At 39.7% G+C, this 27,194-nt stretch overlaps 2 protein-coding genes across 2 annotated transcripts in view; both read left to right on the top strand.

Annotated features, from left to right (window-relative positions):
• The window catches only part of Cfap91 (cilia and flagella associated protein 91), a 64,491-nt gene extending 38,349 nt beyond the window's left edge, over positions 1 to 26,142 (top strand). Inside the window, exons 15-18 of the mRNA XM_027936125.2 lie at positions 2,543 to 2,691; positions 3,257 to 3,348; positions 6,227 to 6,388; positions 26,040 to 26,142. Of these exons, the coding sequence (XP_027791926.2) occupies positions 2,543 to 2,691; positions 3,257 to 3,348; positions 6,227 to 6,387 (402 nt within the window). The 3' untranslated portion in view covers position 6,388; positions 26,040 to 26,142. The remainder of the gene's footprint in view (positions 1 to 2,542; positions 2,692 to 3,256; positions 3,349 to 6,226; positions 6,389 to 26,039) is intronic.
• Positions 10,000 to 27,194, top strand: part of Nr1i2 (nuclear receptor subfamily 1 group I member 2) — a 73,116-nt gene continuing 55,921 nt past the window's right edge. The window contains exon 1 of the mRNA XM_071614905.1: positions 10,000 to 10,106. Coding sequence (XP_071471006.1) covers positions 10,000 to 10,106 — 107 coding nt within the window. The remainder of the gene's footprint in view (positions 10,107 to 27,194) is intronic.

Below are 27,194 nucleotides of genomic sequence, written 5' to 3'. Positions count from 1 at the left end.
TACTGGGTTCCTGCTATATGCCAGGAATTGTGCAAAGACACTGTGGGGTATTTTGGAGGACAAAAGGCAGACAAAGGCCCTTTTCCCTGGAAGTTGAGAATCATAAAACATGCATATAAGTGTAGAATTAGAAAAATGCAGCAGTTCCATGAAGGAAGCAAATGGAGCCCAGTGACACATTTTAAAGAGGTTACTCTCTTGTTGAATGGAGAAGAGGTGGGAGGAAGGACAGAGTGGGAACAGAGAGACTGGGAAGGAAGCTGTTGAAGTAGTGGAGCCTGAGGAAGAAACAGAAATCAAGTATGGTGCCCAGTTTAGGGCTTAAGCAACTGAAAGGTGATGGTCCTCTTTTCTGAGGTAGGTGAGTTGAGAGAATAAGTTTAGGGGTAGAATCAGGACTTCAATTTAAATTTGCTCAGGACAGCTGAATGGAGTTATTTTAATAGCTGCATATATAAGATATAAAGAATCCTTAAATACAATCACACTTTTGCAGGTACATACAGAAAAAAATTCACAAAAAAATAACCCAGTGTGCACAATTAGCAAATACAAAGAGGAGCACACATGGACACATACATAGCCATCTGTGTTTCTTTATTCACTCATACACTTACAAGCACAACGTGTCCAGAAATGTACCTATTTATAAAGACACACAAGAACATATATTATTGTGAGAAGAGCACACACCTTTCTACTTTTTTTATGATCCAGCTGTCTGTTCCATATAGGTGTGACTTGCTTCCTCTATGAGAGCAAGCTATTGTATATTTGCTCTGTGCCTTCTCTAACAATAGCATAGATTCCCGGACCTACTAGACATTGAGCAAATACATTTTGGTTAGTTGGTCATTTGGTTGATACTATACTGAACTGTCACTGAGATACTCCCGTAGGGAAGGCCTAAGGGTTCAAAGTTGGTGTCATATAGGTACATGTTCAGTATCACATACTCAAACTTGTGCTGCAGTGCCTGTCAAGAAACAGGTCCTGGGTTGTTACTGAGTCCTAGGCATTATCTCAATTCCAAAGAAATATCCAGACATGAAATAGAAAACTGCCCTGTCTCCAAAAAAAAACTCACAATCCATTGAGGAGACAGAATATATAACAAAACTCAGTATGTAGCAGTTGATGCTTTCCTGTGTAAATACCTGTCAAATAGGCCAAAAGGCATTGCTTATTGTATTAGTCAGATTTTCATCACTGACAAAATTTATTTCAGTATTTCATCAAAATACCTGACAAGAACAACTTAGAGGAGGAAAAGTTTGGCTTACCGTTTCAGAGACTCAGTTCATGATTGGCTGACCTCATTGCTCTGGGCTTGAGAGGAGGCAGAACATCATGGTGGAAGGGCATAGTGGAGGAAAGCTTCAGCTCATGGCAGCCAGGAAACAGAAAGAGAGAGTGGGGAGTCAGGGACAAAATATAACCCCCAGCAGCACTCCCCCAGTGACCTACTTTCTCCAGTCATGCCCCAAGTACTGACAACTACCATCCAGTAATACATTCAAATTATTAATCCACCATGTGGATTAATCCACTGATGAGGTTGCAGATCTTATAATCTAACTATTTCACTTCTGAATATTCCTGAATTAACACATAAGTATTTTTGGGACTCCTCATAACCAAACCATACACTTATGGTTGCGCGCTTAGGGAGTAAAATTACAAAGCATAGTAGGTGTTTACTAGGACAGTCATTGAAATGAAAAGAGTCTGCAGTCATGTCCTTCTGAGGTACTAGCTGTGACTACATCGACGCTGGCCTAACTCACCGTATTGTACCTATGTGTACTCTGCACATTTTAAAATCTGTACTCCATTTCAAGATTTCAAGAAAATTTTAAAAAGAAGGAACCCAAGAATGTTGGGATAGTTCAGTAAGTTCTTCAGAGACACAAGATCCTCCCATCTTTCTGTTATTTGCCCCCTAGGTTATGGCCCATGTAGCAATTTAAGGTGACTACCTATGTACCAGCATTATGTCCCCATGAAATAAGAAAGAAAAAAAGAAGATAGAACTTTCCCTTTAAGAACTGTTTTTGGAAGTCACACACATAACTTCTGCATATATTGTCTTAGTTAGAATTTTATCATATGGCCGTGTCCAGTTCCTATGGGTGTTAGGAAATGAAGTCTTTATTCTAGGTACCTGTTTGCCCAGCTGAAATCCAGAGGTTATGTTATTTAAGAGGAAAAACAGAAAGGATATAGGGAAATGTGCTAGCCTCTACTACAGTTAGATAGGTAGGTTGGCCATGTCACGCTGTTGATAAAGACAAAGGCAGAAACCAAACCAGGGTTATTGTGCTGAAGCCTATGATCTTCATGTGGTGCTATATTACCCACCCCCCCAAGTAAGAGACATATTTCTTAATGGGTAGGGGTGAATGAGAAACAGAAGGAACTATTGACTTAATGAATGAAATACAGGTGCTAGAAAACCATCAACCAATGTTTGTCTATTTTTTTTGGTCTTTTTTTTATAATAGCTATTGTTTGTAAATAGGTATACTTTTGCTCTTTGCAGGTGGTTAAAGTTCATCAAAGTACTGTATCCTCATATCTGGAAGACATAATACTGAGTACTGAAGAGAATACTGCAGAAGAACAGGCCAGAAAAGAAATTGAGAAGATGGCTGAGGAAATCAATGACATTGCTTATGAAATGGAAAACCGGTATGCACCAAGAGATTATAGAATGGACAGTCCATTTGCTGGTACTCATGTAATTTTTCAGGAGCTTAAGATTTTGCCACCAAGGAGAAACAAATATATAATTTGTGCTTCGATGTCTACTGTTTTATCATCATGACTCTTTACAAGTCAACATGACTATACCACTGTATGGTGGGAGCATTGGAATTGAATTCTCAGTTACCCTCTGTGATCTGGGTTATTTTCATACTATGTACTTTTAGAATACTCAGAAGCATGAAAACAATGTGGACATGTGTGTGTGCAACATTATTTGGATTTAATCCCAAGGTTTTGGGCTTATATTTGTAATCTGTAGTTCTAACATTTTTGTCCTACCAGGCCAATAAATGAAGGACAGGGTCAAATCCAGATTTTCCATGGAATTAAGCTCATTAGGAATGTGGTATTTCAGATCATTCAGTCAAGGAAAAGGTCATGACAGAATTTAGGCAGTGAAGTTGTTCATACATGCAAGGAAGATCTAAGTGCCATCAGCTCAAGTGAAAAACAAAGGAAATAGTTTAATTTTTTTTTTCTTTTTCAGTCAAACATATCTTCAGTCAGAGGAGATTGTTGCCGAGTTGGTTTATAGTTTTTTGATTCCAGAAGTGCAAAAAGAGTTTGTCAAAGAAAAAGGTAAACTGATACAAATGCTTCACTTTAGGATTTTTTTTTTAAATGATGTAAATTATTTTCAAAATCCCAGAGATTTAGAACTTAACAGAGATACAGGGAATTTCTGAAGATGCACTGTTTTCTTGTTTCAGAACTCAATAAATTCTTTTCCTGTTGTCTGACTGCAGAGTTTAGTCACTTGTCATAGAGATAGGATACAGTTCTAACAAGCTTGACAGAGTATCAAGATCCAGCTTTCTTTAAAAGGAGGTTCCTAGTTCCAAGAAGTGTATTCTATGGCTCAAACTGTGATGGCCTTTTGTAGCAGGGAAATATAAACTATGGGTATTAAAAACTGGGGGTGCCCAAAAGGTCTGTATCTATTCTGCTACTCTGTCTGAGAGTATTACACTTAGATACTGTAGATACTGCCTGAGAGTATTACACTTAGATACTGTATTTCTTCTGGACCTGTACCTAAATATAAATGTCCCAATTTATCATATTCAAAAGTGGCATATTTGGGGGCTGGGGTTGTGGCTCTGTGGTAGAGCTCTTGCCTAGCATGTGTGAGGCACTGGATTCGATCCTCAGCACTACATAAAAATAAATAAATAAAATAAAGGTACTGTGTCCAACTACAGCTAAAAAAAAAAAAAAAAAAGAAAAGTAAAAGATTCTTCCAGAACTATGAGACTATTGGTGAGACGCCCGATCCTAGAGAGAGGGCTGCAATCAGAACAAGACCAATATTCAAGTGAAATAGCAATGCAGAAGCTTTTGGGATTATGAAGGGAACTTCTGGACAGATTTAAAGCAGAAAACTGTGCAATATTTGATTGCTTAATCAAGGATAGAGAGAATGGTAGAGGTCTAACACATCAGGACAAAGAGTCACCATATTTTCCTTCCTACAAGGTTGTTGTGTAATTTTAAAAGCAGTCCTCTCTAGTGATAGGCACTCAATGTTTCCAGTGTGGCTCTCTATTACTAACAGCGCTGCAACCAGTATATTTTATATGTTTCCTGGCCATGCTTCTGAGAGTCAATTCCTAGTGGTACAACTACTGGGAAACAGGGTACATGCATTTCGATAGATTCTACATAACTGTCCCGCAAAAGGAGTGTTCTAATTTCTACTCCCAGCAACGGTTATGGTAGTGCCATATCTATCTTCATAGTGTATGAAGTTTAATTTTCAGACCAAGTAATGTGTATTTCTGTATCATCTTACATTATAAAAGGGACCTTAGGTTTTCTAGATTCTTAAGAAAATATATAACTCATTTCTACTTCACCCAGGTCCAAAGTGAGATCAGCCTGTTCAGAGCCATTCTACTTGGAGGAATTCAAGGACACAGGGAAAGAGTGGGTTTAATATTTACTAGTTTGAGATCCCCTCCTGCACCTCCTCCTAGGGATGAGGGAAAGATTTGGAGGAGGAACTTGAATGGAGGAAATGCTGTGGGCAAGTTGCCCAAGTCCTTAGTCTCTTCCCTATATGTTTATGCCAAATCAAAAAAAGCCAAGTGGACAGTGAGTGTATACTAGGAACCTGTTTCTTCTTTCAAATAAGAGATTATTTATGCTCCTTACCAAATGTGTTAAATATTATGTTTACCAAAAGTCAAGGTACTATTATATAAAGGCCATGTTGAGATATTTCACTTTTAAAAAAGCTGATAAAATCAGAAAGACCTTAAAGAGATATGTATATAGATGTAAAATAACAGTAATTGTGACATTTTAAATGCATGCTAAGTTACAAAAAGCAGTGTACTAAGCATTTGAAAATGTATATTATCTCAATTTCTTGCAACAGCTGTGAAGGTATTCTAATTTTTCACGTGTTTGGAAACACATGACTTGCAGAGTTGAATCATGGTCTGTATGGCTCCAAAGCACCCACTCCTTTGGCCATACTACTGTGAAGTGTAGTAAAACTGCTGAATGAATTACCCTATATAAAGTAGCTGTTACCTAAATAGCAAAAAATCCATAGTACTTCTTACTGTCCTGTGCTAGCAGTATGACTTTGGATAAAGTAACTAATCTGTGTCTATGTTTCTTCTGAAAAAGGAGGATATTAATAATATTCTCTTTTACAATTGTGGGAAAATTAAATGACTACTCATATGTCAATGTCTTAAAATAGTGCCTAGCAAAAAGTAAGGAAAAAGGCTAACTGCTAACATCATTGTCATTATCATCAACATCAACACCTCTGACCTTTCCAAAGGCCTAGGTGCTTATCATTATCTATACTAAGCCCTGATTACAAATATTCTTAGAATTTGGAGCTGGGATCACCTTCTATAGTCATGAGCCCAGACATTTATTATTAATAAGCAAAACTCCACATAGGAATTAAGGTTCAAAGAGAAGTGTGAGACAAGAGTCTCATTAAGACTAATCAATCATTTATAATGTTAGAAGAAAAGAAAATGTAACTCAAATGAAGTGCTTCAATGTTGATACAAATGCAATTGTGGGAAATGGCAAAAAAGGTCTGACCTAATCAGAGCAGACTTCCTGGGGGAGCTGGTACTTGAGCTGGGTTTTGCAGAAGGTTAGGGTTTGGAGTGCAGTCTTTCCAAGTGAGAAAAGCTATGGAGGTGTGACGTGGAGGCAAGTCTGCAGGGGAGGAAATGACAACTGAATTGAAGAATGTGAATACAGGGAACAGCAACAAATAAGGGATGGGTTTGCTTTACCTTTTACTTAGGAAGATGTCCTTCTAAAACAGAGAGCAGAGCATTGTTAGTAAGCCCAATCAGCCCTAAGTCAGAAAATATGTGATTCACAAAGTGATCATTTTTGTCACTACTCTCTTGAAAACATTTGGGAATGGTTTCATTCAGACTTTCAGAGAAAAAATTCTTCTGTCCCTTTTGCTCAGTGAGGAATGCACAGCGGAAACATATTCTTGCAGCCCATCAGATCATCCATCAGCACACAGAAGCCATGGTCCAGCGGAAATTTGTTGAGCGACCAAAAGATGAGGTCTCAAATGCTGACAAGTTACCCGAGGAAGGAACTCAAAATAAGAACAGCAGCTAAGGTGAGTTTTATTTTTCCATTTGGAAAAAGCAGAGGAGGAGCATCGTTCAGCATTGTGTTGTGCTCTAACAAGCACAGTGTGAATAGATTGTCCATTGTTTAAGAAAATAAAGAGCTTCCGTTTAAATTGGCACATTTCATCTAGGTTATAGTACCTACTGGCTGCAATTATTACAGTTATTATGACAGAATTTGTACTCTTGCAATCTAAAAAACAGGCCTCTAAATTCTTTTGTGGGTTCTTTTAACATATAACTATACTTTATCACAAATAAAGTTACAGAACATGTAAGGGTTCTTTAAAAGCTTCTTCTGATGGAGAGGGGCGTGCTGTACCCTAATGCACCATGCTAACTGTAAGCACAGCACAAGGCATGGAGCCTGCCCAGTTCTGCAGTGTCTGCCAGGTGTCGGAATGAGCCTCAATTAAACATTCATACTCAGAAGACTAACTCAGGCCTCATTCGGTTGATTCTACACAGCAGAATATAAGAAAGGAAACAGCTTCCAGCAGGGCAACAGCAGACACTTCTCCTCCTGTAGTTCCCACCATACCCACACACCTCTGTTTTATTTATATTTTATTAACATGCCTATTTTATTTAGTCCCCAGGTTATGAGCTCAGGTACAAGAAAAAAGAGATTCAGGTTGTGGGGACAGGAACTGCCTTAGCTTATAAGCTTCACGAGGGTGGGGGTGGGGCAGGGACAGACTCAAAAGTCAATTGAAGAACAAAAAGAGTCGTGATATTTTCAAGTGAATGTCCATTAAAATAGAAGGATATTTGGAATAAGTCTGAGTGTGTGCTTATTTACATGGTTACTAAATAAAATATAACAAGTACACAGGTACATCTCTGTTGTTGTCATGGAGGCTCCATGTTCAAGGTAATTGCTTTGTTCATCTTGACTATCTAAAAATTTTTTCTTTGTTTTGAATATTTGTAAGGTTTTTAAAAGTTAGTGTCAGTAAACTAATTGAAGCTATTCTTCTCTACTGGGACACATATAAATTACTGAGTGTAGTACTGCTGCTGCTTGTTTTTCTTAGTTTAAAATGTAGGACTTGGTGTTTTAAAGGTTATTTATGGAGAAACTAAAACAGTTGCACAACTGACTGAAATAAAACACTTGGAATAAATTTAGTAGGGGGATCAGAAAGTACAAAAGATTAACATTTTTTCTCCTAACTTTTAACAATTGATATGCCCTGCTTTAGTCTCTAAGAATTCTCACTACATACTATGTCCAGATTATAAAATACTTATTTTTAAAATGAAATCTATATATTGACTTTCTTATTAATCATCTTATTGTACAATCAAAATTAGAGTTCTTTGGTTTGAAAACAACACATAGTGAACCTCCAGATAACTTTTAAGAACTTATTTAGCTTTGTGGGTGGTATTTTCATGCAAATAAGTAAGGGGGGGATTTATATTTTGTAGAAATTTGGGGTCCTATTTTAATGCTCTTTGTATTGCAGTGTGTATATAGTGTGTTAAGTTCTTGAAGAATCTCTCCTTAAATTTTGAGGTTAATACTTTTGTGCAACTGTGTTTTTTAATAAAGCCATGACAGTGTTAAAAACAAACAAAAAAGAGTCAAGTGAAAGTAAGTCCCATTCAAAAGGAATTATGGAAGAAAGATTGAGATAAGGGAAGAGAACTGAGAGAAAACAGATTCATGATTTTAAATGTCAATCTATGGTTGTAAATTACAGCATATAAGCTTTCGTCTTCAATTAATAATTCCTCAGGTACACGTCCATGAAATAATATCTGAAATCAGTGAAGATCTAAACCATGTATTGAGGTATAATATCATCTATTATCTATTATCTCCTAAATATAAATTCAATGGCCAAAGCATTTTGCCAACCTTATTATTGTTGAAAAAAAAAAAGTAAGACAGAGGGTTGGGAATAATTTTTTGGACATGAAAGTTTAATATTAGCAATTTAAACAGTTTGAATTGAATAGATATATATTTACTTCTGATTTTGATACCTGCTCTGTGACATCCTATGGTGACCTGTGATGTCAAGTCAGAGGAGTGAAACAAAATCATCTTCTATCTACTTATTTAAAGTAAAATACATTTCATTTAAGCCTGTATAAAGCATATATGTTAGTTATAAAAGCTAGTTGTAGCCCAGCACATGGCTCGGGAGGCTGAGACAGGAAGATCGCAAGTTCAAAGCCAGCCTCACCAATGGTGAGGTGCTAAGCAACCCAGGGAGATCCTGCCTCTAAATAAAATACAAAAAACAGGGCTGGGGATGTGGCTCAATGGTCAAGTGCCCCTGAGTTCAATCCTTGGTACCAAAAAAAAAAAAAAAAAAAAAGCTAGTTGTAAAAATATCTAGTTGATACTCTAATGACAAACACTCAGCAAAGATGGCCAACCAATAAATTAAATGTTGGATATGAAGCTTAACTGTCTCCAAATTATATATTTCTCCCTTTTCTTACAGGGAGGAGAGAAGGGAAGTTTTGAGATTATTTTATAATATATACAGGGAAAAGAGAAGTAGGCATGAATCACTGATTGAAAGCATATACAGAAAATAGGAGGAACTTCCAAGGGCCTAAACATGGATGCCTGAGGCATTCCCGATCCTGGGGCCTAAACATGGACGTCTGAGACACTTCTGGATCCCAGAGCCTAAACATGGATGCCTGAGGAACTTTTGAACCTGGGGGCTTAAACATGGACGTGCACCCAAGGAACTTCCGGATGCTACAGCCTAAACATGGAGGACTGAGGAACTTCCGGATCCAAGAGCCTAAACATGGATGAGCACCTGAGGAACTTCCAGATCCGGGGGCCTAAGCATAGACGCCTGAAGCGCTTCCAGATCCAGGGTCTTAAATATGGACGTGCACCTGAGAATTTCTGGATGCTACGGCCTAAACATGGACGCCTGAGGCACTTCCGGATCTGAGGGCCCAAAGATGGACATGTACCTGAGGAACTTCCGGATCCGGGGCCTAAACATGGATGCCTGAGGAACTTCCGAATCCTAGAGTCTCAACATGGATGTGCACCAAAGGAACTTCCAGATCCTAGAGCCTAAACATGGACGTGCAACTGAGGAACTTCCAGATCTGGGGGCCTAAACATGGACATGCGCCTGAGGAACTTCCGGGGGCCTAAACATGGAGAACTGAGGAACTTCCGTATCCAAGAGCCCAAAGATGGACATGCACCTGAGGAACTTCCAGATCCGGGGCCTAAACATGGACGCCTGAGGCATTTCTGGATCCCAGAGCCTAAACATGGATGCCTGAGGAACTTCCGGATCCAGGGGCTTAAACATGGACGTGCACCTGAGGAACCTCTGGATCCATGGGCCTAAATATGGATGCCTGAGGAACCTCCGAATCCGGGGGTCTAAACATGGACACCTGAGGAACTTCCGGATCCTAGAGCCTAAACATGGACGTGCACCTGAGGCACTTCCGGATGCTAAGGCCTAAACATGATGTTCGCCCAAGGAACTTCCAGATGCTATGGCCTAAACATGGATGTGGGCCCGAGGAACTTCCGGATCTGGGGGCCTAAATATGGACGTGTACCCATAGAACTTCCAGATCCTGGGGCTTAAACATGGACGTGCGCCTAAGGAACTTCCAGATCCTGGGGCCTAAACATGGATGCCTGAGAAACTTCCGGATCCGAGGGCCTAAACATGGACGTGTCCCTAGAACTTCTGGGTCCTTGTGCCTATAAAGGGCAGGGCGTGACTCTCAGAAGGGATGTGGCCCATGAAGGGGAGCCGAGTATGGGGCCTGATGGTAGGCAGACTGAGCTGTCGCAACCTGAACTTGAATGTGATGGTGGCCTCACTTCCTGGCCTTCCCCTGGGTGTCACTTCCTCCCTTTCCAGGCAGTGCCGGGGAGGAAGTGAGACCAGGTGCAGGCGCCAGGCCCTGAGGAGGGACACCGTCTTTCTCCTCGCTTAGCCAGGCACTTGGCCTGGCTGGGGACGGGGACGTCTTATGACACTGGCTGCCTCCTGCATCCCTGCCCCAGGACCTCGGAGACCACAGGCGGGGACAGTCGTTGATTCTTCTCTGGCCGCTGACTCTCAGCCCCGGGGTCTGCCCAGGGAGTGCTCTGTCTCCCAGAGGGTCAGGGGGTCCCTGTGACCTGCTGCTCATTACCCACCGTCATCCTGGGCGAGAACAGGTCAGGACACCAAACGCTACTGAGAGTGACATCTCCTAGATGGGCGGCTGGGGACTTTGCCTCTGTCCCCAGGCCTTGGACACTGGATGATCCCCCCCAGAGACAGAAAATAACCCCACACTGCCCAAGACTTATTTTTAAGCTTTGGATTCTGAAATTTTCCTGCTGCTACCTTCTTTGTGAAGCCAGTTTTTCAACAGAGACAATATTCCAGGGAGAAAATAAAACAAAACAAAACATGGAGTCAATCAAACCAAGCTGACATATCTGGTCCTCCAAGAGAAATCTGGATTGGAAGGAGAACAGCCATTCTCAACTGGCGAAATAATGAAGTTCCCTTGTCCTTATTTTGTGTAAGCAAAATAAAATAATCTGATGTTAATCATCAAATTATTTTTGATGAGTGCTTGGCTCATAGGAAAACTGATTCTGTTTTATGGAATGAAGTGTTACCTGATTTTAAAATTTAAAATGAAGCCAATTAGAATTGTTAAATTACACTGTCATAATTCTGTTCTTTGATAGCAGAAATAAATAAACCTTTTTTAAAAAGCATATACAGAAAATATAACACATATTATATATATATTTTAAGTGACCTTGAAGGCAATGGAAAGCTAATAAAGTAGTGAAGAACTTGTGGGTCAAAATCTAGGAGAGGACAGAAATTCAGAGTATTGGGTTTGGTATTTGGACCCAGTTTTTTCCTGGGTAAGTTCTAGAAAATGTGGCTGAGAGACTGAGCCACTGCTTTTAAAAGCTTTACAAACTACCGGGAGAAAAACTTGAGTGAAGGGCTGGGTCTGGGGCTCAGTGGTAGCACACTTGCCTGGCATGTGTGAGGCACTGGGTTTAATTCTCAGTACCGCATATAAGTAAATTTAAAATAAAACAAAAAACAAAGGTCTATCAACAAATAAAAAATATTAAAAAAAAAAACTAGAGTGAAGGTTGAGACCTGATAAACCCACTCCATCTGGGTTGGGTCTCTAAAAGTCCATGCCCTAGTAGTAAGGATGTAGGGAAGCAAGCTTTCCCTGCATGCTCTACACTTAGCTTCTTTTGTAGATAGACACAATAACTTTATTTTATTTATTTTTTTTATGTGATGCTCAGGATGGAACCCAGTGCCCACATGTGCTAGACATGCATTCTATCACTGAGCCATACCCCAGCCCAACAACTTAGCTTCTAATCATCCAATGATCCAAAATAAAAAAATTATCAATCTCTGAAATTGAATTAAGGATATTCTTGATTCTTATTATGTGAAGAAAACTGTTAGAAATAAAACTTAATTTTTATTTGGAGAAAATGAACAAGACCCTAGACCTCAATTTATTTTTACAAATATTTTTTATATATAATATCTAGAATGCAATAAATATCAAAGTACAGGAGGAGATACAACAACTTAAAGAAAGCAGCAGCAGAAACAACCTACAATGAAAACAGACCTAAATGGATCTAAAATATTGGAATTATTAGGTACAGGTTTTAAAATAAAAAGTGTCATATGTTTATTGCTATGGACTTTCAGCCTCCAGAACTGGGAGAAAATAAATTCTGTGGTTTAAGCCACCCAGTCTGTGTGTGGTATTTTGCTATGGAAGCCCCAGATGACTAAGACAGGCTTCTGGTACTAGGAGTGGAGTGCTGTTTTATGTCTCTGTGACCAATATACCCAACAGGAACAACTTAGAGGAGGGAAAGTTTATTTGGGGCTCATGGTTTCAGAGGTCTCAGTCCATTGACAGCCACCTCCATTGCTCTGGCCCAAAGTGAGGAAGCATACCATGGGGGATAGGCCTAGTGGATGATAACTCTTCAGCTCACGGTGGGGTCAGGAAGCAGAGCGAGAGAGGGGAGGAGGAAAGGGCTGTAGGGAGGATATAAACTTGAAGGGCACACCCCTAAGGATGCTTCCACCATGTCCACCTGCCTACAGTTATCACCCAATCAGTTTATTTCAAGCTAGGAGGAACAGATTAGTTTACAGGTCTCACAATCCAATCATTTTACCTCTGAATATTTCTACGCTAATATGGGAGAGGGGACACCTTATTAGCGGAACCATTCATAGCATGTACTACCGTAATAAACACCTAAACGTGGGGGTGGCTTTGTAACGGGTTATAGGTAAAGCCTAGAAGAGTTTTGTAGTGATGCTGACACTAAAGGTAATTCTAATGAGATCTCAGATGGAAATGTGCAATGTATTATTAGAAACTGGATAAAAGGTGACCCTTGTTATAAGGTGTCAAGGGACTTCACTAAACTGTGTTTAATGTTTTTTAGAAGGTAGAAATTTGTCAGTAATAAATTTAGGAATTTAGCTAAGGAGATTTTTAGCAAAATATTAAAAGAGTGTAGCCTTGATTCTTTTTCATTGCTTATATAAACATGAAAGGCAAGAGATAAATTGAAGAAGAAATTGTTTAAAAAAAAAAAAAAAAGAACCAGAACTTGAGGATTTGGAAAATTTTCAGTCTTTCTATATTTTTTTTTAAATACATGACAATAGTGGAATGCATTACACTCATAATTACCCATATATATTGGAGAGAGAGAGAGAGAGAGAGAGAGAGAGAGAGAGCGCTTGTTTTAATGAGAATACTAAGGATATTTAAACAATGTTGAACAACAATTTGATAAACATTTTATGAGATTATATGAGCAGAAACACTATCAGTTTGAACTGAAGGAGACAGAAACAGGATGAAATTAAGGAAGACTATATTATAATTATTATATTATATTATAATTCTTGGATTGGATAGTGTAGGAAAAGAGAGCTATTAGGCTATGACAATGCACTATTCTTCAAGAACAGAGGGAAATGACCTCATTTGGGACTTCCATAACAAAATACCATAGACCCAGGTGGCTGAAATCATAGAAATTTATTTTCTTACAGTTCTAGAAGCCATCAAGCCCATATCCGTAAACACAGTTATTTTTAAAGTCTGTGTCTAATGATTCCGATATTTTAGATCCTTTTAGATTTGTTTCTATCATCTGTTGTTTCTGTTGCCATGTCTTAAAGCTTACTTTTAAGGTATATATTTAAATCAGTGATTCATGCCTACTTCCCTTTTCCCTGTGTATTACTAAATAACCTCACAACTACCCTTCTTCCCTCTGCAAGACAATAGAGAGGAATATATACTTCTAAGGTAACTAAGCTTCATGTTCTAATCATTTGATTTATTGGTTGATCATCTTTTCTGAGCGTTTGTAGTTAACCTGGAAATGTATGATTCTGAGATCATCAAGACCATTACTTCAGTTTCAACAGTCCAGAGAGCCTCCAATCAGAGCCTTAGAGGTGGGACCTGCTAGTAGACCCTAGCTCAGAGAGCCACAGAGTGGGACCTCAGTCCAGAGGAGCTACAGGGCAGGACCCACACACACAGCCATGAACTGATATGTTACAGGACCCCCACAGAGAGTCAAAGGGCAAAGGCCACCCCACAAAGCCATTTGGACTATGGGTGTAGAAGACAGGGTATTGAGAAAAAAAAAAAAAAAAAAAAGACTATTCTTGAGCCTTAGTATCCAGTGGAGTTTGCCTTATTACATTTTGGATTTGCTCGGAATGCATCACCCCTTTCTTCCTACAGCTTCTTCTGTGGGGATGGGAATATCTATGTTTTGCCTATCCCACCATTGTAATCTGGAAGTGCCTAACTTGTCAGTTTCACAGACTCACAGGTGGAAAGGAATTTTGCTTCAGGATGAATTGTACCTTGAGTCTCACCCATTTCTGATTTAGATATTTAATTGAGACTTTGAACTTTACATTTTATGATTGATACTGAAACAAGTTAAGATTTTGGGACTGTTGGAATAGAATGGATGTGTTTTGCAGGACATGAATTCTTGGTGTGGAGGCTGAGGCAGAATACTATGTTTCTCTTCTCCCTCTCCCTCTCCCTCTCTCTGCCTGCCATGTGAGGACACAGTCATAAGGAAGCTGTTTACAATCCAGGAAGACAGCCCTCAATCAGAAATTGACCATCTTGCATCTTGATCTTAGACTTCTAGCTTCCAGAATTGTGAGAAGTAAATTTTCACTCTTTAAGCCACCTGTCTACAGTATTTTGTTATGGTATCCTGAGCATGTTTTAAGGGATGAATTGAAATTTTCAAGAGAACTAGAAATAATAGAAAAGATATAGCAGATCTGAAAAAAAAGAAATTCTAAAATTTAAACACACAGTAACCAAAATGAAAAACTCAAGTAGATTTAAAAGCAGAGTACTTACACCCAAAGATAAAACTAGTTAATTAAGAGATAGGTCAGAAGAAAATATTTGGAAAGAAGTGTTGGCGAGGATGTGGGGAAAAGGGCACACTCTTATATTGCTGGTGGGACTGCAAATTGGTACAACCAATCTGGAAAGCAGTATGGAGATTCCTTGGAAAACTTGGAATGGAATCACCATTTTACCCAGCTATTCCACTTCTCGGTTTATACCCGAAAGACTTAAAAACAGCATACTACAGGGACACAGCCATATCAATGTTTATAGCAGCACAATTCACAATAGCTAAACTGTGGCACCAACCCAGATGCCCTTCAGTAAATGAATGGATAAAGAAAATGTGATACACACACACACACACACACACTGGAATATTACTCAGCAATAAAAGAGAATAAAATCATGGTATTTGTAGATAAATGGATAGAGTTGGAGAATATAATGCTAGTGAAAGTAAGCCAATCCCCAAAACCAAATGCTGACTGTCTTCTCTGATATAAGGATGCTGATTCATAATAGGGATGGGATGGGGAACATGGGAGGAATTGACGAACTTAGAAAGGGCAAAGGGGAAGGAGGGGAAGGGGAGAGTATGAGCGTAGGAAAGACGGTGGAATGAAATGGACATCATTACCCTAAGTACATATATGAAGACACAAATGGTGTGGCTCTACTTTGTGTTCAACAAGAGACATGAAAAACTGTGCTCATTTGTGTAATATGAATTGAATTGCATTCTGCTGTCATATATAACTAATAAGAGTAAATAAAATTAAAAGAATTTAAAAAAAGAAGTACAGAGATAAAAAGGGAAAAAATATAGAAAGAATAGAAGAATAGATTTAGATTGTTATCACATAATGTTTTAGGAATGGAGAAAGGGAGAGTTGGCATGGGCCATTGATTCCCAAAATTTAACCGCTGAAAGAATGAATAATATATTGGGAAGTTATGTGAAATACGAATTTTCTAAAACCAGTTATGTTGGGCAACTTTGTATTGCTGTGACAAAATACCTGACAAAAACAACTTAGAGGAAGGAAGGTTTATTTTGGCTCACAGTTCAGAGGATTAGTTCATGATTGACTCAGTCCATTGCACTGGGCCCAAGATGAGGCAGTACATCATGGCAGAAGGGTGTGATGGAGGAGACCTGCTCCATTCATTGCAGTCAGGAAGCAGAGTAAGGGGGAAGGAGCCTCAGGGAAGATGAAACTTCCAGGGCACCCCATCTGACTATAGTTACCACCCAGTCCATTCAAACTAGGATGAACTGATTGTTACAGATCTCACATTCTTATGATTTTACTTCTAAGCATTCCTGCATTAACACAGGAGATTTGGGGGTTACCTCATATCCAAAACATAACATTCCACCCCAGCTCCCAAAAGATCATGTCCATCTCACAATACAAAATGCATTTAGTGCATCTCCAAGAGTCCCATAGTCTTAACAGTTCTAGCATAGCCCAAAAGCCCAAGTCCAAAGTCTCCTCAGAGACTCAAGGCAAACTCTTGGCTGTGAGCCCCTGTAAAAATGAAAAAACAAGTTATGCATAGATATAATATAATATGTCATGGAGTAAACATTCCCTTTCCAAAGGGAGGAATTGGGGCATAGAATGAAGAAGCAAGACCTAAACCCAGTCAGGCAAACATTCTCTGTAACTGCGTTGAATCTGGGGCACATGGTGGCAGTGAAACTGGTCTTGAAAATCAGGATCAGGTCCTTGTGTGATAGTCAAGCCAAAGTGACTCCATTTTATTTTGTAACTCCATTTTGTATAACAAACATGCCAAGTAGAAGGATCATGACTGGGGCAAGTTGTTCTTTTCCTTTTGCTATAGAAACCCTTAAGAACACGGAATTACCTAACGGAGCATTGTTTCTATAACTAGGGTAACAGGGTTCTGTTTCTGTAACTGGGGTAACTGGGCTAATTGTGATTGGCTAAGCATCTGGCCCCCTGACTGCACTGTCCTGCTTCTGTAACCTGGCTTGCTTGCATTGGCTGGACCCCCAAATGTCCCTTTTGCGGTTTTCAGGCTTATAAGGAGCGCCCTTGCAATTGTTTGGGGCTGATCTGGGGAACAGCTTTATGTTCTGGTCAGTCGCCACCGGTGTGCTTCAATAAAGGCTTGATTCAATTATATGTGAGTGGTCTGGAAGTCAGTTTATGAAACCCCGGGATGTTGCTTTAACTATAACACTTGTTCCCCTGATGTTTAAAATTAAACACCCAAGAAACACTGAGGCAAGAGCAAAAAGTAAATTGATTTAAAAGGCAGAACAGAGAAAGAGAGACTGTAATGCCAGATTTGTGGGACCCCAATAGACCTCCAGGAGCAAATCTGATGCAATCACACAATAGTCTTTATTGCAAGCTGTAGCCTAGACTCACAACTGTTTCCGATGAAGGGGTCCCAAGGAGTAAGTCCTGACCCTTAGTTCAGTGAGGATTTATAGGTTTTGGGGGGATACTCTATCCGTCACAACATCACACAGTAAATCGTTCCACACTGTGGGAAAATCAAACAACAACTCTTAACATTGATTCGCACATTCACTGGCGGGAACAAGTTGGGTAAGGGTGATTGGTTAGTTCAAGTGGTGGATACATTTGAACTGATTGGTTTAGGCCTCGAGGGGTTGCAAGAGTGTGTATGCTAAACTGCAGGGTGGCCTAATCATGTTATCAATCACCGAAACTACTGGGAGGGTCACCTGGCATTTCAGATATGTTCCCTGTCTCACTCTGATTGGTGGTTGCTAGGCGGTTGCTATGGGTCCTCACCTAGCCTAACTGAGTCAGGGACACCAGGCTCCTGAGATCTCTCCTGTTATTTATAAACAACTCAGGAGGGTGGGTATGTGCCTAGGAGAGCTCTGTGGGTTTTTCCAAGGACAAGGTCACACCCACTCCCTCTAGACAGGCCTTGAGGTAGTAACTGGTTTTTCAAAAAATGGAGTCACATCAGTTTCTCAAGCAGCAGCAGTGACCTCTGAGTGCCTGGGTTGAGAGACTGAGCAAGTGAAACAACTTTTCTATGCAAACAGGGTGCCCTCTTGATTTTTTCTCAAAGGAATTTATTTACCCTCGACATCCTTGAGCCTGCAATGGGTGTGGTCTTGCAAATTCCTGTGATACCCTCAAGCCATCTCTCTTACTGTCTCTGTGCAAAGTAGTTAGCATCTTTTTAGTGGATGTTATCTCTTTAACAACCACACCTTCCTTGGCCCCAGTTTTACTTTCACTTTTCTGGCCAAACTGCAAGTTTTTAAATCCTTTAGCCTTGCTTTCTGCTCCCAATTTTTATAGTAACTTGACTAAAAGCTGGTAGCAATATCCATCCCACTGTCTGAATGTTGTGCTGCCTTGAAATTTTCTCTGCCAAATTAATTTGTCTATCACCTTTAAATTGAGTTTCACTAAAAGTTTCAGGACATGGACAAAATGTAGACAAGTTCTTTGCCAGAATATAATACAGATGGCCCCTTGCCATAATTACCCACTAAGCTCCACTTACAATGTTCTAAAACTTTTCCAGACTGCTTCTCCAAACTTTACCAAATTCTTCCTTCAGACCAGCTCCAAAGGCTTCAGAACTTCATGATTAGATTAGTTATAGCAATGACTCCACTTCTCAACACCAATTTCTGTGTTAGTTAGCTTTGCATTGCTGTAACAAAAATATCTGAGAAGAACAACTTGGAGGAAGGAAAGTTTATTTTGGCTCATGTTCAGAGATTGAATCCATGGTCAACTGAGTCCACTGCTTTGGGCCCAAGGTGAGGCAGCACTGATAAACCCAACCTAATTCCATCCTAAGCTTGGGAGCCATCTAGTCACAAAGTCATGAAAAGTTAATTTCTGTTTTACTATAAATTACTGTGATTTCTAAGCTTGCTTGGAATGCCTGCCCGTGCTTTGAGCTCACCCATGCCTGGTTTTCCCTGACCAGATAACAACCCTCTCTGAAACCTTAGTGGCACCTCATAAATTCTGGTGTTGGGATCTAAATTTATACTCTAACTTGAAATGTTGAACCATTTAGATTATTAACCTACTATCTGCCTTTGTGTTATGCTTGTCAAAATCCTGTTATCTGTAAGTTCTCAATATACCCCCCTTTTGCAATTTTTTGTGCTATAAAATTATGCTCCTAGAGAACTGGGGTACTGTTCTCTAACCCAAGGATTTCAGGAGAGACAGTCCTGGCCAGAATTATAAGCTTGCTTTAATTTGATTTAAAATTGGAGTCGGTGGTCTTTTCTATGCGTAGTGGTTTAACAAGCACATTATAATGGAAGGACATGATAGAGGTTTTCTGCTTCATTCATGGCAACCAAGAAGCAGAGTGAGGGGGAATGAGCTTCAGAGAAATTGAATACTCCCACAGCAGCCCCCAGTGACCCACCTCCTCCAGCCACACCCCACCTGCCTATAGTTACCATCCAGTTCATTCAAACTAGGATGGACTGATTATGTTACTGTTCTCACAATCTGATCATTTCATCTCTGAGCATTTCTATATTAACACAGGAGATTTGGGAGAACCCTTTATATCTAAACCATAACATCAATTAAAGCTCAATGTTCAAGAATAAGTGAAAATAAAGTCATCCTTAGATCCATCTTAGTGTAACTGCTTAAACTAAAGAACCTTACAAGTATTCAGAGAAAAAGGATGAATTGTCTTCAGAAGAGCAATAATAATTAAACTGTCCTGTGACTTCTCATTAAAAACAATGATAGCCAGAAAATAGCAGAATGATATATTTGATATGCTGACACAGTATTGTTGTAGGGACAAATGAGGCAAGGCACTGAAGATAGCAGGAAACAGTTTTATTTGGCTGCAGCCAGGTTCAGAGGGCACAGCTTTTGCTGTAATCAATTAATCCCCTGAACCCCGAGTTCAGGGAGTTTCAGAATTTTATACCCAGCATGTAAGGGGAGGGCCTCAGAAGTTCACAGTCTGCAGAAGTTCACCTAAAAGCAGCTTTTTCTTTCACTGTTTTGGGCAAGTTAACCCTTCAAGGACAACACCTGAGGAGGGGAGAGCTTCTTTCCCCTGTCTTTTCTCCCTCTGCCAGCTGTTACCATGATGCCCAATTGTAACTTATCTTAAAAATATAGACATCTCCGTGAAGCCCCAGCTCAAGGCCAGAGGACTTGTTTGCATATTTCTTCAAAATACTATACTGGATATGTTCGTGGAAAACTAGTTAAGGGTGTCCAGCACCTGGAGTGCTGGTATCGTCTCGGCCAGTGGTCAAGTACAACAGGGCGACACAAAAATAGGAAGTTTATCTACATTGAAATCTTTTGCAGATATTCTTTTGCTGACAGTCCTAAAATCAGTCTGGGTGAAGATTTCTGGAGAAGTCCAGTTAAGTCTTTTTTGTGGAGAAAGGGGGTGCCACTTCAGTATAATAAAATAGGACTCTTTACCATATTAAAAAAAATATTCCTCATGAATGAAAGACGGTTTCAGGTAAATGAAACTGAGAAAATTTGTTGCTAGGAGATCTTACCAAAAGAAAGTATTAAATAATGTTCTTTAAGTAAAAGGCAGATTATCCCAGTTAGAAAGTTGGAAAACAATAACAAGAAACAGAAACATCAGGAGCAGTACAATTATATGATTCACATAAGGACAAATGGATTAAATTGTTCTAAGACCCTTGCATTGTCTGGAAGGAGGATAAAAAGTATCATCTGACATTATATTTGATAACTTGAGGACCATTTTGTAACCTTCAGAGTAACTCCTACTTGACACTAAAGAGATGTATGATATCTACACCAATAGAGGAAAATGGAATAAATTTAAAAATGCACTCAATACAAAATGAGGATAAAAACGGAAATAGAACCAACAGAAAGCACTGAATAGTGGAAACCCCCCCCCCCTTTCTGATCATCATGTGAGCTGCTTCCCTCCACCATACTCTTCTACCTTGATGTTCGGCCTCACCTTGAGCCCTAAGGAATGGAGTCTGCTGTCTATGGATTGAGACCTCTGAAACTGTGAGCCCCCAAATAAACTTTTCCTCCTCTACATTTGTGCTGGTTGGGTCTTTTAGTCACAGCAACAAAAAGAAAAAAAAAAAAACTACTAAACACATAAACTAAATTAAATGGCTGGAAGATGTGCCATCTAAAGATGTGGCTGTTTGGCTACATAGGAAGAAGGCCAACAGAGCCAATAAGAAGAGCTCTCTGTCCCATAACAAAGCAATGGAGGCTCCCACGAAGACACCCAGACATTATATTTGTGTGACTCTGACATCCTGTGAAGCAGTGTGGCCAGTACTTCACATAGCAAGTAGACAGTTCAAGGGAGGTACCTGTACAAAAGTGCAGTTTGGCTTCTCAGGCCCTTGCTGCTACTAAAAGGCTGCAAGTTTGCAGACACACATACTGGACTGCTATGGACACATGCTTACAAAAAGGTCACACTGAAGGCAACCATACGTGGACTTCATATACTTGGCACCATGTGTAGCACACTCATGGAACACATCCTTCTGGCCACGAGGTGCAAAAACAGGCTGAGAATTTGTACATACATTGGAATTTCCACTTACCTTCTAACCCAGCTACAGCAGGATTGATTGTTCAAATGAATGGCCCACTAAAACAACACGAAACGTGGAAGATGGATCCTTGGCAGCGTGGACCAAACAACTATGGCTGGCCATAAGGACCATCAATAAACATAACTGCAGCATATGCCACAGTGCCTGCCTGACAGCACCATCTGGATAAAGATGAGGATGCTTAAGAGGCATATCTGCACTCACTGGGAACAGGGGATAATTTGTTGTTGCTGCTACGGCAGGACCTGCCACAAGGGACCCGTATAGTCTAGTGGCCATAGGAATGGCAAATAGAGACTTGATGGTGATGGTTTCCTAGGTCTATGGGCAAAGGGACTAGAATGAAAAACATAATTTTTTTTTAAAAAAACCAGTAAGCCAAGATCTTCAAACCCTACAGAAAAGTATGTCATATTATTATATGCTTGTCTATCAAAATCACAGGACCACTGCAACAAGAAATATGGTTTTGTAAACCTAGGAATGGGCCACAAGCTTGTACTATTCTCACTTATAGTGATCAGGTTGTTTATGTATTGTTAGATAGTCAATATTTGCCTATGTTAACACCTATTAAAATATCTATATTTCATCCTTAGAGCTAATCTATTTACATCCAGAATGGCAAATGCCTTTGTGGAGATGCAGAACAAAATAGATTTCTGGATGGACAGTTAGCTGCCTCTGTCCTCCCCCACCAGTCTCCTTCAGTGCCTACATCTGGGACCTTGGTACAATAAAAATAAATGTCAAGCTGGAAAAACACCCACCACTCATGGACACAGCTCACCAACTGCCCTGTGGACTTGAATGTAAATTTACCTTCTTGTTTTTAAAAAAATTTATTTTTTAGTTGTAGTTGAACACAATAGCTTTATTTTTATTTAATTTTTTTTTATGTGATGCTGAGAATGGAACGCAGGGCCTCACATGTGCTAGGCAAGCGCTTTAATCTGAGCCACAACCCCAGCCCCAAATTTACCTTCTTTTATGGACATCAAATATGTCTTCTACTTAGTAAGAGAACAAAGAAACATGGCTAAGCCTTTGTTGGGGCACACCGCTTAATGGCTTGGGATGGCTAAAGTACAACACAGGTGAAAATGAGAAGAAAAATTTCTCTCCGTATAGAAAGAAAGAATGGCAGTAACACCTCTCCACCCTCTGTAAATATAGTTTGGACCCCTGTCGATCAGTGCAGTTTATCCTACTCAAAGACACTGACTACTTAGGGTGACAAAGCCAAGTTTGTGCAGAAGCACCTCCCCTCCCTCGTGGATGGTTACGGGCATCTGGCTCCCATGGATGGTCACATCTGCCTCATAACTGGATTTGCCCATAGACTTGGGGGGACCTTATACAGAAGCTGCATACTTCCCACTTTGTCTATGACTCCTGCTAATTGGGAACTGGTCAAAGCTAGACATAAAGAAACTCAAGCTGACTGATGACTTTATCCACGTGCTGTGCTTTCTCCACAAGCAACACACATTACCACTGAGTTCCAGGTTGAGGCTTTAGCTAACCGTTCTGCTGCTGCCTTAGCTAACACTCAGAGCGGGACTTTGCTTAATGAAAAAATGACCCAAATGTCAAAGGTGGTACTTTTGAACAGAATGGCAGAAGACATGCTGACTGTAACAAGGGAAGTACCCATGCTATCATCAACACCAAATGTGTGTGTACATCCCTGATCATTATTATAATGTGTCTTTGGGTCGGTTACAAACCCACATTACTGCTATAGGCAAACTTGGTGTTGATCCTGTTTCTGCTTAGTTCCCCTCTTCCTGCTAGCTCCATATAGGGTGTATTGCTTGCTCTTGTAACAGGGCTTATTACATTCTGCTGCTTTCTGTATAACCCTTGTGGATTTGGTTACAGTGTATTATTTATGTGCAGCCTAAGGCACATTGCAGAAGATGGTCAGGATAAGATTATAAGGATATTCAGGCACCTGGCAAGTGGCGTGTATCATCCTTAAAGAAAAGGGAACAGTAAAACACCATGTCTCCGAATACCCTCTTTCTGTTCTGCAAAACCTACCCAAGTTAAGAGAGCAATAAGAGCAAGTCCGTCCAGACACATATTATTTTTTGCAGGGCGCTGACTTTCTCTTATGCACGGTGAGACTAAGGCAAGTTAGTGTCATCTATAGAAAGCTGCTTTCTTATATGTACACCAGGAAGTTGTTCCTTGGGATGCTGGTCATATAAACAGACTACAAGTCAATGCTGATGATGTCACTGCTTCTGCAGCCTAACACATACAATCCCTCTCTTGGTGGCAACTGGTATGGAACTGTGGGCACTGTGGAAAGGATGTCACTCAGCCAGCCAGCTGCCATTGGTAAAGCACCATGAAGCCTGGAGGGTTTTTTTTTTTTTTTTTTTTGTAGTGTATTGTAATGGGGATTGGAGGCACTACTTGTTAAGGTGCCAGGAAGGAAGAAGGTGCCACTGGTTCGGCCTGTCACCACTAAATTCTTCTTGGAGCCATCACTCATCTTTTGTAAGCCCCCACCCCACTCCCCAAAACCATGCCGTGCCTGCTGTTAGCACTTTCTTTGGCCTTTCTGCAACCTACCCCACTTCCCTGGCACAATTGGCCTGTAGCTGTGATAGTTTATATGTTTCTCAAAAGAAAGCATACAAACAGCCGATGGGGGGCTGGGTTTGTGGCTCAGTGGTAGAGCACTTGCCTAGCATGTGTGAGGCCTTGGGTTTGAGTCTCAGTACTGCATAGAAATAAAATAAAGGTCCATTTACACTAAAATAAATATATATATATATTTAAAAAAAAACAGCCGATGGGTACATGAAGAAATGATCACTATCACTAATCACTAGAAAAATGCAAATAAATTTTAACCACATGATACCATCTCCCATCTGTTAAGATGGCTGTGATCAAGAAAATGATTGATAAGCATTGGAGAGGATGTACAGAAAAGGGAACACTTTGCAACACTGTTGGTGGGAAATTAAATTAGTATAGTTGTCATGGAAAACATTATAGATGTGCCCACCCCCCGACCGCCAAAATGAAAATAGATCCAGCAATCCCATAACTGGGTGGATATCCAAAGGAAATAAAAATCAGGATGTGGAGAAGACATCCATCCTCCCATGTTCATTTCAGCAATATTCACAATAGGTAACAGAATAAACCTACATGCCATGAACAGATGAATGGATAAAGAAACTGTGGTGTGCATACACAATTGATACTATCCAGCCTGAAAAAGAAGGAAATCCTGTCATTTATGAAAACATGGATGAATCTGGAGCATTTTATACTAAGTGAAATAAACCGGACACAGAAATACCAGAGTAATGCAAAGAGCCAAGCAAGAAGCATACATATACAAGTATGCATTGTCTTTCTTCAATGTAAAGTCTAACATAGTTGAACTCATACAAGTAGAATAGAAAGGTGTTGACTAAGGACTGGAGGAAGTGGTTGGGGAGGTGTTGGTCAGATAATAAAAAATTTATTCCAGAAGGAATAAATTCAAATTGTATAACATGGTGGCTATGCATAATCACAATGTACTGTGTTTTGAAAATTGCCAAGAGAGATTTTGAGTGATCACCCCACAAAAAATTCAAAGTATGTGAAGTAATGCACGTGTTAAATATCTCAAGTTGAGCCATTTCACATTGGCTACATCTTCCAAAATATCATGTTGTACTTGACAAGTATGAACAATCTTTGTCGATTCAAAGAATAAAATTGTAAAAGATACGAGCAGTAAGTCAAATTGAAATGGAAAGACAATCAGGAACAATATTTATGACCTCCAACAGCTGCATATCCACTTCTCTCAAACAAAGTTTCCTCAGAAAAATACCCTTTGGAACATTCATAAGCAGGCCTGCTCCTGATGTTTGTGGGCCCATGTCAGGAGTATATATTGAAGCTTCATAGTATATGAAAATATCTAAAAATTATAAATCAAGCTGATATGCCATTAGATAAAATATGTTCAACCCACTTGTTTTGACAACATACGTTCAAAATGATAAAACTGAAAAATTTCTAAGTAGCTATGGTCTTTATGCGAAGGTGACATAAATGAAACATGATGTATTTAATTATTATTGTGTTTGTATCTTCTGTTTACACACACACACACACACACAGAGGGGGGGGGTGGGGGAGTAAAAACCCATATACACATTTATTTTGACTCAATAGATGCAAAATATTTCTGGAAGGATCAACAAGAGATTGGAAGTTCTTGTTGGTAGGCATGGAACCTGGGGATTGGAGGTGATATTGGAGGCAGGGAAACTTATTTTCATGTCCTTTTGTAGTTTGAATATTTCACAGTGTACATATATTGTTTTCAACTATAGCCTGCTCAATGTAAAGCTCTTTTTAAGTTCTAGAATTTGGAAACTGGGACAGTGAGGTAAGAAGCATTTGGCTCCACAGGGCTCATAAGTGGCAGAGTTAGGGTATGGCTGAAGCTGTCTGACTTCATTTCATTGTATTACAGTAATTTTCCAGATGCATTGATCTGGTAATTATGTTTGTGAAAGATGACATGATTTAAACATTTGTGTTGTTTTTTACAGGTTATGATTTAAAAAAAAATTAAAAGGAAGCTGTATAAATCATCTAGAGAATTCCAGCATCTGTGTTTCTCCCAAGGTGTACAGTTCTCGTGGGCTTGTCAACATGTGATTCCTGAGGAAAAAGATTTATTTTTCTTAAACTCCCAATAATTTAAAATAATTCTCAGTAACAATAATCAAGTGGAAGAGCTTTGTTCTCTTTGCTGCTTTTCTAGATGTTCTACTTGAAGAGAAAATTGTCACGTCTCATTTTCACATTTACTCTGATAATCTCCTGGATTGTTGAATCAAACCAAAAGAAATGTTGCTGAATTTTTCTCAAGTAGTTTTGGTTTGCCATGCGTAGGACAACTGGCATTATATACTGAGGTTGAAAATGTGCATCACCCCATCACCCAGCACTTCTCCTATTTAAATATACAACAGAAGACACAACAAGAATGTTCACAGAGGCACTGTTCATCACAGTCCCCAAACGTGAAGCCCACGTGTCCATCTCTACTGGAATGAAAAAATAAATGTTGATGAGTTTATACAACGGCACATCAACCCACCATGGAACTTTAGATCTAACGCATGCATTCACACTATGCCCATAGAGAGGGTGCTGCTGGAGGGCAGTCTTCCCATCCTTGACAAGCATCAGAGTTGATTGGCTCCCTCTTCACTCCAACATTGGCAAATAGGAAAAACAATACAAGAACCAAAGCATCAACAACAAAATCAACAGGAGCCTGTGTAGAGACTTTCCAAAGGACAACACAGAAGATAGAATAAGTCTATCTTACAAAACATATTTCTGTAAGAAGCAAGAGAAGTTGAAAAACATTTCCTTGGTGTTTTTAGCAGGTGCCTAAAAGAATTGGCTCTCTTGGTGACAGAAGCAGGGAAAAATAAAAACCACGAAGGAACAACATGGGTGGCGGCAGAAAAGGAAAGAAAGAGAGATGAGAAAGAAGAAAAAACATGCAGAAAGTCTTTAAAAAGTCCAATGACAAAATCTGTGTTCATTTGAATGTAGTTAAAAGAACAGAAGTATCACAACAGAGAATAAAACTGGTAATATCGTTGACAAATTTGTTAAATCGTCCAATATCGTATGGGAAAGAAAGGGCCAACGACAAAAAGGTTAGCCCCAGATGACCAATCCCACAA

The sequence above is a fragment of the Marmota flaviventris genome, chromosome 8 (assembly GCF_047511675.1).
Source record: "Marmota flaviventris isolate mMarFla1 chromosome 8, mMarFla1.hap1, whole genome shotgun sequence".
In the NCBI taxonomy this organism is placed as follows: Eukaryota; Metazoa; Chordata; class Mammalia; order Rodentia; family Sciuridae; genus Marmota; species Marmota flaviventris.
Note: the sequence above shows the minus strand (reverse complement) of the source record. Positions and strands in the feature narration are given on the sequence as shown.